This window comes from Hoplias malabaricus, chromosome 5 (genome assembly GCF_029633855.1).
Source record: "Hoplias malabaricus isolate fHopMal1 chromosome 5, fHopMal1.hap1, whole genome shotgun sequence".
In the NCBI taxonomy this organism is placed as follows: Eukaryota; Metazoa; Chordata; class Actinopteri; order Characiformes; family Erythrinidae; genus Hoplias; species Hoplias malabaricus.
In genome coordinates this window covers 21,792,316-21,802,576 of record NC_089804.1, presented here as the reverse complement: position 1 = coordinate 21,802,576, position 10,261 = coordinate 21,792,316, and the positions used below count along the sequence as shown (strand labels likewise).

Genomic DNA, 10,261 nt, shown 5'->3' with positions numbered 1-10,261 from the left:
ACACAGTGTTTAGTTTGACCTTTGAAAAGAGGCTATATTTGAGACTTTGAGACTGATCCAGAGCTAATCACCCAACGTCAGTACCTGATTGTATTAGTGTCTATCAGGCTGTATGCCATTAAAATCCTCACAGCAATGTTCTGAAATCTATAATAAGCCTTTCCTAGAACAGTACACACTGCTACTGCTGCAAATAAGGAACATATTCCCTGTAAATACCATCCATATCAGAGTAAATATACAGGTGTCCAAAGACTTTTGGACATTCTCACTCACTCTGGGTGCGGCCCCAGCCGGTGATGTAGCAGGGGTTATTGTTGGGCAGCACCTGACCAGAGGGAGGGAGAGAACCCAGCTGGACGTAGGAGTTCAGAGAGGCGTCGGAGGAGAGACGGAGCAGAGCGATGTCATACCTGAGATCAAGGGAAAGATCCAGATTTATTACTGTGAGTCCGGCTCACTTTATCTTCAGGACGAGCTACACTCTCCCAACAAGAGCTTTAATCTCCACACACTGCTGAGCTCCGGCTGGGCTCCGATCACAGCGGGTGATAAATTGTGCCCTCACTTTTCGACAAATTGAGCAAGAAAACTCAGGACTGTATGATATTTATTACGACTTCCATCACGTTAATTATGTTGGATGTATTCTAGTTTCAAAATGGTATTCAGAGATTAATTGCGATGCGATGGTTGTTGCAAATTGGTTAGAGATGAATGCATATAGCGCAGTGCTGAGATTGAATGATTTGAAACTATAATTTTAAGGAAAAATACTGGCCAATGTTGCTTTAAATATACATTTCCTATCTTGTACTTAAAGTATTCCATTAATTCATTGTCTGTAACACTTATCCAGTTCAGGGTCGTGGTGGATCCAGAGCCTACCTGGAATCACTGGGGGCAAGGCAGGAATAAACCCTGGAGGGGGCACCAGTCCTTCACAGGGCAACACACACACATTCACTCACACACTCACACCTACGGACACTTTTGAGTCACTAATCCCCCTACCAACGTGTGTTTTTGGAGCGTGGGAGGAAACTGGAGCACCCAGAGGAAACCCACGCAGACACAGGGAGAACACACCACACTCCTCACAGACAATCACCCGGAGGAAACCCATGCAAACACAGAGAGAACACACCACACTCCTCACAGACAATCACCCGGATGAAACCCACGCAGACACAGAGAGAACACACCACACTCCTTACAGACAGTCACCGGGAGGAAACCCACGCAGACACAGAGAGAACACACCACACTCCTTACAGACAGTCACCAGGAGGAAACCCTCGCAGACACAGGGAGAACACACCACACTCCTCACAGACAGTCACCCGTAGGAAACCCACGCAGACACAGGGAGAACACACCACACTCCTCACAGACAGTCACCCGGAGGAAACCCACACAGACACAGGGAGAACACACCACACTCCTCACAGACAGTCACCCGGAGGAAACCCACGCAGACACAGGGAGAACACACCACACTCCTCACAGACAGTTACCCGGAGGAAACCTACGCAGACACAGGCAGAACACACCACACTCCTCACAGACAGTCACCCGGAGGAAACCCACGCAGACACAGGGAGAACACACCACACTCTTCACAGACAGTCACCCGGAGGAAGCCCACGCAGACACAGGGAGAACACACCACACTCCTCACAGACAGTCACCCGGAGCGTGCCTTGAACCCACAACCTCTAGGACCCTGGAGCTGAGACAGAGACACTACCTGCTGCACTTAAAGCATTCCAAAGTTTTTAAATATTGTAATGTTAACCCTAGTATATAATTCTATATTATAATGGATTTATAACTTCTTGTGGCTCCTAAATCACCTGAAGAATAAAAATAGAAGTTTTTATTAATTGATTTAATATTGAAATGTACATTGCAGCATATGGCAGTTACACTGTGATAAGTAAAATATAAAGAAAGGAAGTCAGCTCCTAGAATCAATGCTACAGCACATAGCACGAGGAAATCTTATGGCATTGTAAACTTTGAGCTGTAATTTACTCTAAAACTACAGCAGTTTGTGGCGTAAAAAAGCAATTCCAAACTTTTGAATGGATGTAAAAAATGGAGAAATACTGTGTGAGTGTTGTTCCCATACCCTCCAGCCACGTTGTTGCGGTTCCACTGGGGGTGGATGTGGACGGCACTGACGCTCATGTACTGCTCTCTGCCTTCCTGAAGGTAGATATCGTGTTCTCCCAGAACAACACGCCACGTTCTCTGACTGCAAGCATTCGGACACACAGAAGAAAGTCCTCATTTCACTGACTTTAGACTCAGGTGATCGTTTAATGAGCTTTGATTCTTAATGGAACACTAGGTAAGACTTAGTAGTTTGTTCTTGGGCTCCCCCTACAGTTGCAGAGTGCAATTCAGTTTTACAGAACTGTCCTGAAATGAAGCAGGGTGGGGGCTGGTGTCCTACCCTCCTCCAAAGGTTACATAGTGCAGTTTCTGTAGTGCTGAGCAAAGAGTATCAACATCAGAGGCTATATTCTACCTATAACAGCTCAGTGGAGCATCACAATGATTTTAAAGCTGTCATTTTAAGGTAAAAATCCTACCTAATGTTCCTTTAATAGTTAAGAAGTCAGACAAGAGGTCTCTGTTTATTAAATTCTTTTTTCTTTGACTTATTTAAGACTAATAGAGCAGAGGATTCTCAGTTACGTGTCAACGCAGTGAGCAGCGGTCATCACCCATCTACTTCTGATCAGGGTTCCTCCACAGGTGTGGTAGTACGAGCCTCCGGACAAATACTGCAGAGAGATCTGAGACAGAGAGGTTGGATATTAATATTTTAACTGTGTATTGAGTGATTAAACCCAGTCATGAATGGAGTTTACCTGCCAGGGCCAGGAGTTGGGTCTGGCCACTTCTCCCCCTACAACTCTCTCCATTACATTCTCCAGAAACCTGGGCTCAGGCTGCTCTGCCAGCACTACACACACACACACACACACACACACACACACACACACATGGTCATTCCATAGACTTCCATTCATTTCGTGAGACTAACCCTTACCGTATCCATAAGCACCACTGGCCTGATCCCAGCCCTGAACATAATCGGACCTTATACTTTTAATATGTCTTTATCTTAAAGCTGAATGATATAATTATGTAAATTAGAAGCATCTTCACTGGTGTCAGACCCCTGTGCTGCTCGGAACATTACAGCCTTGTCCCCTCAGAACTGGATTAAACTACTACTTTCATGTTTTAAGTCTTTAAATATGAGTGAAATATATCATCAATAGAAATTGACGCTTTCTAAGCATTGGCACTGAAAACCTTTTCATAGTCTAGTCTTAGGCTTAACCTGGGCCCTGTTTTGCCTCCAATGGCATGATGCAAACTCCAGTAAAAAGTTACCATGGTTCTCCTGTCGCAGATTCTTGACGACATTTGCCGGCTTCACATTCAGCTATTTGACAAACTCTATGCCTCTGATTGGCAGCTCGTTTTAAAACTCTGCCTAATGTTCTTGTTAGTGTGAGAAAGGTGCCTTACCCAGGGCGGCGAGCACACTCAACAAGACGACTCTCAGCATGTCTCAATTGCTCAGGACTGTCCAGCTGTCTGACCATTTCTCTGGCTCTTTATATACTGTCAGACATCCAGGAGCGGCCTGATCAGGACCTGTTTTTTTTTTTTTTTCCACCATGGACGCTCTCACAGGTGTCTACAGTCTCACTGTTATCACACCACCAAGGACGTGAGACAGAGGCCTGATAAACCCGAAACTCTTTAGTCAGGCCTTTCTGTGGCAGCCAGGCTCCACTAACCTGGCCTCAGAAACTTCCCGCAAGATGTGGCTTCAACCTTTAGCTTATTAATAGAGCCATCTTAGTTTTTACTCAGGACTCTTATCTCTCTTTAACTTTAACATTTTGGAGACTGTGTGTTGTTAATATATTCTTCTAGTTATTATCAGCCATATTTATTTTTCTGTTTGATATCACTCTTTCCACTTCTATAATTTCCATAGGTGACCATTTCACAAGCAGTGGAAAAACTACTAAAATAACTAGGACTCATGACACTTCTGTATGTTCAAACCAAGGCCAAGGTCATGGAGTACACTAAGCCAAAGCTGAAATGAAGGGCTACATTGGTGATCCTGTACTGACTGTGAAATGTATCTGTTTAAAATGCTGTGATGAGCTGTCCTGCACTAGGAGGGGCTAGGACCCTGCGGACTTCTGGGACTTTAGATAAGAGAATAAACATTCAAGAGCCGTGCTCAAGGACTCCATATCCATGCGGCACCAGATCTTTCACAGCTAAAGGATTTTCTCAACCCTAAGCCAAAAGTAAGAACTTTCCCACCATTTTTTTAATCACAGCTCGGAGACTTGGGACAGGGGACCATCCAGTTCAGTAAACTTCTGACCCTTACAGTGTCGCGTGAGACTATTAACTCATTAACAACACATGTAATAACGTTGTAAATACTAGCAGGGTTTCCCCTTGTGCTTGGATTGAACACAGTAGTGTTGTTTGTGTGAATACGCTTGAGGAACATCAGCTGTAAAGTGTGCTCTATAAAAAAACAGGATTTAATTTAATTGAGCTGCACTACACCACGAGTATTTAAACAGTTATTACATGTATTGTTAATATTTAATTTAAAATAATTCACACACCAGACATCAGAGAGCCTTAAAGAGGTACCAAGGGGTGATTCATATTGAACAATCTGAGCAATCTCATTTTGTAGTGCGGTTGTTAGCTCTTCCTTGAACCTACTGTGGAAACGTGACCATCACAGCTTTTCAGCTTAAAAACATCTTCCTTGTCTTTGCAACGTAGGCGCAGTTCTACCATAAATATGGGGTCACATAGCCCACTTTATTAGGATGGACGATAGTCTGACAATGTCTAAGGGGATTACACCCTTCCAGTCGGCACTTGGCATTGGACCTGTGCGTATTTAAGTTTTCGCTGTAAAAATATCTGTGTTTAAAACATACATCAAAAGCTAAAACCCAGCACCAATTATCTGCCCGACATCATTTATTATTAACATTCCTCACCTGACACACTACTCATTCATTCCTCACAGTCATAAAACTTTATATATTTTAATTCATTCATTCATTCATTCATTCATTATCTGTAACCCTTATCCAGTTCAGGGTCGGGGTGGGTCCAGAGCCTACCTGGAATCATTAGGCGCAAGGCAGGAATACACCCTGGAGGGGGCGCCAGTCCTTCACAGGGCAACACACACACTCACACCTACGGACACTTTTGAGTCGCCAATCCACCTACCAACGTGTGTTTTTGGACTGTGGGAGAAAACCGGAGCACCCGGAGGAAACCCACGCAAACACAGGGAGAACACACCACACTCCTCACAGACAGTCACCCGGAGGAAACCCACGCAGACACAGGGAGAACACACCACACTCCTCACAGACAGTCACCCGGAGGAAACCCACGCAGACACAGGGAGAACACACCACACTCCTCACAGACAGTCACTCGGAGGAAACCCACGCAGACACAGGGAGAACACACCACACTCCTCACAGACAGTCACCCGGAGGAAACCCACGCAGACACAGGGAGAACACACCACACTCCTCACAGACAGTCACCCGGAGGAAACCCACACAGACACAGAGAGAACACACCACACTCCTCACAGACAGTCACCCGGAGGAAACCCACACAGACACAGAGAGAACACACCACACTCCTCACAGACAGTCACCCGGAGGAAACCCACGCAGACACAGGGAGAACACACCACACTCATCAAAACAGGCAGTCACCCGGAGGAAACCCACGCAGACACAGAGAGAACACTCCACACTCCTCACAGACAGTCACCCGGAGGAAACCCAGACAGACAAAGAGAGAACACACCACACTCCTCACAGACAGTCACCCGGAGGAAACCCACGCAGACACGGGGAGAACACACCACACTCCTCACAGACAGTCACCCGGAGGAAACCCACGCAGACAAAGAGAGAACACTCCACACTCCTCACAGACAGTCACCCGGAGGAAACCCACACAGACAAAGAGAGAACACACCACACTCCTCACAGACAGTCACCCGGAGGAAACCCACGCAGACACGGGGAGAACACACCACACTCCTCACAGACAGTCACCCGGAGGAAACCCACACAGACACAGAGAGAACACACCACACTCCTCACAGACAGTCACCCGGAGGAAACCCACGCAGACACAGGGAGAACACACCACACTCATCAAAACAGGCAGTCACCCGGAGGAAACCCACGCAGACACAGAGAGAACACTCCACACTCCTCACAGACAGTCACCCGGAGGAAACCCACACAGACAAAGAGAGAACACACCACACTCCTCACAGACAGTCACCCGGAGGAAACCCACGCAGACACGGGGAGAACACACCACACTCCTCACAGACAGTCACCCGGAGGAAACCCACGCAGACAAAGAGAGAACACACCACACTCCTCACAGACAGTCACCCGGAGGAAACCCACACAGACAAAGAGAGAACACACCACACTCCTCACAGACAGTCACCCGGAGGAAACCCACGCAGACAAAGAGAGAACACACCACACTCCTCACAGACAGTCACCCGGAGGAAACCCACGCAGACAAAGAGAGAACACTCCACACTCCTCACAGACAGTCACCCGGAGGAAACCCACACAGACAAAGAGAGAACACACCACACTCCTCACAGACAGTCACCCGGAGGAAACCCACGCAGACAAAGAGAGAACACTCCACACTCCTCACAGACAGTCACCCGGAGGAAACCCACACAGACAAAGAGAGAACACACCACACTCCTCACAGACAGTCACCCGGAGGAAACCCACGCAGACACGGGGAGAACACACCACACTCCTCACAGACAGTCACCCGGAGGAAACCCACACAGACACAGAGAGAACACACCACACTCCTCACAGACAGTCACCCGGAGGAAACCCACGCAGACACAGGGAGAACACACCACACTCATCAAAACAGGCAGTCACCCGGAGGAAACCCACGCAGACACAGAGAGAACACTCCACACTCCTCACAGACAGTCACCCGGAGGAAACCCACACAGACAAAGAGAGAACACACCACACTCCTCACAGACAGTCACCCGGAGGAAACCCACGCAGACACGGGGAGAACACACCACACTCCTCACAGACAGTCACCCGGAGGAAACCCACGCAGACAAAGAGAGAACACACCACACTCCTCACAGACAGTCACCCGGAGGAAACCCACACAGACAAAGAGAGAACACACCACACTCCTCACAGACAGTCACCCGGAGGAAACCCACGCAGACAAAGAGAGAACACACCACACTCCTCACAGACAGTCACCCGGAGGAAACCCACGCAGACAAAGAGAGAACACTCCACACTCCTCACAGACAGTCACCCGGAGGAAACCCACGCAGACACGGGGAGAACACACCACACTCCTCACAGACAGTCACCCGGAGAAAAGTATTTCAGTTTTTTAAAATATTGTAATTTTTCAGACACTGATTCTAAGACATTTTATTACGAGTCAGAAGAAATATTTACATCTGTTTGTGTCCATCTTTCCACTGTGAGAACACACTCAACACTAAGGGTCTGAACACTGGCAAGAAGACACCACTGAGAAAAGTAAATGGGTGCAAATGAAGAACAGAGAAGTTGTTGGCCACCTCAGAGTCCAAACCTCAACACTGCCGTATTTGGGTTTACATTAACCGCGAGAAGAGGAAAATGCGACCAACTCATAAGGACAATGATCTCCAGAAATGAGGTCAGACACTCCCCGGGTATTCATAAAAATGTACTTTATGGTTTGATATAATTTGTTGTAATTTACAATCACTAAGCGAGCTCTGGTGGCGCTGTTTCACTAAATCCACACAAACTCCCTTTATGAACCTGGAGAAGAGCTACAGAGACAGTGCTGTAAACTTTTGTTGGAAAATGATAATTCCAATGGAAATGATTTGGAAAATGATACAGAAGCAGAAGATGCAGCTTTTTCTTAGGTTAAGTTTATGTTTAGGGTTGTGATAAGGGTTTAGGTTAAAGTTAGCGTTAGGTGTGAATCCCTGCTGTTTCTAGTCTTTGGGAATTAAGAGGAGGTTTATCACGTTTACGGTTCGAGTTAAGGTTAGATTTAGGGTTAGGGTGTGTTTATTTTTAAGTTTATGTTTAGGTTCATGATGGGTTGCCAAATATTCACATCAATATCCACAAATGTATTTAATACATATTTTAAAAGTGCCTGTTATACTAAGCACATATTGTACGAACCGGGAACGAACTGGGAACGTTCTTTTATTAAAATATTTATAAATTCACCTTGAGGCCAGTGTGCAGAAAGCTCTGACTTGAAGTGTAGGCCTTGTTCATTGTACAGAAGCCAGTAGCAGCTTCTCCAGGATCCATCACCACCATCACTCGGACACGGAGAACGACATCAGTGACTTGTTAGAGCTTTGGAGAAAAGAACCGTGTGAGAATTTCACAGACTTAACTTCGATCGCCTACTTACCACACAAAGCACTTTTAGATGTTCTTTCCTTTGACATTGACTTTGGCTTTGGGTGGGATTAGTTCATTCCCAGTCTTATCCCATCTCTCCAAAGAGCACAAAGAATCCTTTTCAGACGTTTTTCGCTGGCTGCCCCGTCAGGGCCGGACGCGTGATCCCCAGCAAACAATGGAGCTGAAGACAATCGCAGACGGCACCGTCGCCTCCGTCTTTTATATCGTCGCTAATTAAAGCAGAAGTCATTAAAAGAGTCTGTATTTTGGATTATGCTCTTATCTGCCTCTATTACAGAGATAGTGGTCCTGGCCGGTAATTGAGCCTGCGGTGACGAGTGGGCCGGGGCCGCGGCGCCGGGTGAACGCCGGAACACAGTTCCGCGGCCCATTTCGCACGGATCTGGTGGCCTTCTTTTCTTTTCCTCCCTTTCTCCCGGTGCAGGAGGGATGAATCAAAAGTGCAGATCAAAGGGAAGGAAGTGGCGGGGATGTTTTAATTAAAGATGTTTGTTCTTGATAGAGCGCCTGTCTCTTAATGAAGGGAAGATTTGGGTTCCCATAAACGAGCGCGGCACAATGGAGGAAATTGAGGTTTGAAAGTTAATGGCTTGTGTTGATGGGCCGCGAGATAGGAAGTCTTTTGGGGGGGGGTGGGTTATGGGGGGCATGAGGGTGGTGTACTGTGTCACTTCAGTTCTCTTTAAAGTGGTTGAAAAGTAAATTAAACTGTGTGAATCAGTGCAAACTTTCAAACTGGACACAAAGTGTTGTTTAATGATTCAGAAAATCTATAGACTTATATATTTATCTATCCCACCTTCACCCCCTTCTTCAGTGCTCAGGACCCCCACAGAGCAGGTGTGATGTGGTGGTGGATCATTCTCAGTGCTGCAGTGACACTGACGTGGTGGTGGTGCTGTGTTAATGTGTGTTGTGCTGGTGTAGAGTGGATCAGACACAGCAGTGCTGCTGGAGTTTTAAACCCCTCAGTGTCTGGACTGAGAACAGTTCACCGACCAAAAACATCCAACCGACAGCATCCTGTGTCACTGATGAAGGACTAGAGGACGAGCGACACACACTGTGCAGCGACAGATGAGCTACTGTCTCTGACTTTACATCTACAAGGAGGACCAAAGAGGGAGGAGTGTCTCACAGAGTGGACAGAGAGTGGACACAGGGTTTAAAAACTCCAGCAGCACTGCTGTGTCTGATCCACTCTACACCAGCACAACACACACTAACACACCACCACCACGTCAGTGTCACTGCAGCGCTGAGAATGATCCACCACCCAAATCTTATCTGCTCTGGGCGCTGAAGAACAGGGGGAAAGAGGGCTTACAAAGTTTGCAGAGCCACAGATGGAACAGCAGTCTGTAATTGTACGACTATAAAGTGCTTCTGTGTGGTCAGTGGAGAAGATAAAATGGACACTGAAGGTAGAAACAAGGATGTAATCTTAATAATGAAGCACAGTGACCTTAATGTGACCTTGTAGTGTTTAAAGGTTAAAAACCTAAATTAATAAAATCACTGACAGCAGGGAGAGGGGCTTTTAATTAACATTTTTATTTTCATTGAAATAAAAGAGTGAAATAAGAAGCCTAGAGTCCAGTATGGAGTCCGTGCACTGGACTATGGTACAGTGAAGATTCTGAAGATGCCCCCTTGAGGGGACCGCCCCAGTG

At 46.6% G+C, this 10,261-nt stretch overlaps 1 protein-coding gene across 1 annotated transcript in view; it reads right to left on the bottom strand.

Moving 5' to 3' along the window:
- cela1.6 (chymotrypsin like elastase family member 1, tandem duplicate 6) overlaps positions 1–3,634 on the bottom strand; it is a 5,111-nt gene extending 1,477 nt beyond the window's left edge. The window contains exons 1-5 of the mRNA XM_066670052.1: positions 3,553–3,634; positions 2,883–2,977; positions 2,707–2,807; positions 2,135–2,260; positions 277–413 (exon numbers count right to left, since the gene is read on the bottom strand). Of these exons, the coding sequence (XP_066526149.1) occupies positions 277–413; positions 2,135–2,260; positions 2,707–2,807; positions 2,883–2,977; positions 3,553–3,592 (499 nt within the window). The 5' untranslated portion in view covers positions 3,593–3,634. The remainder of the gene's footprint in view (positions 1–276; positions 414–2,134; positions 2,261–2,706; positions 2,808–2,882; positions 2,978–3,552) is intronic.
- Between the last annotated feature and the right edge of the window lie 6,627 nt (positions 3,635–10,261).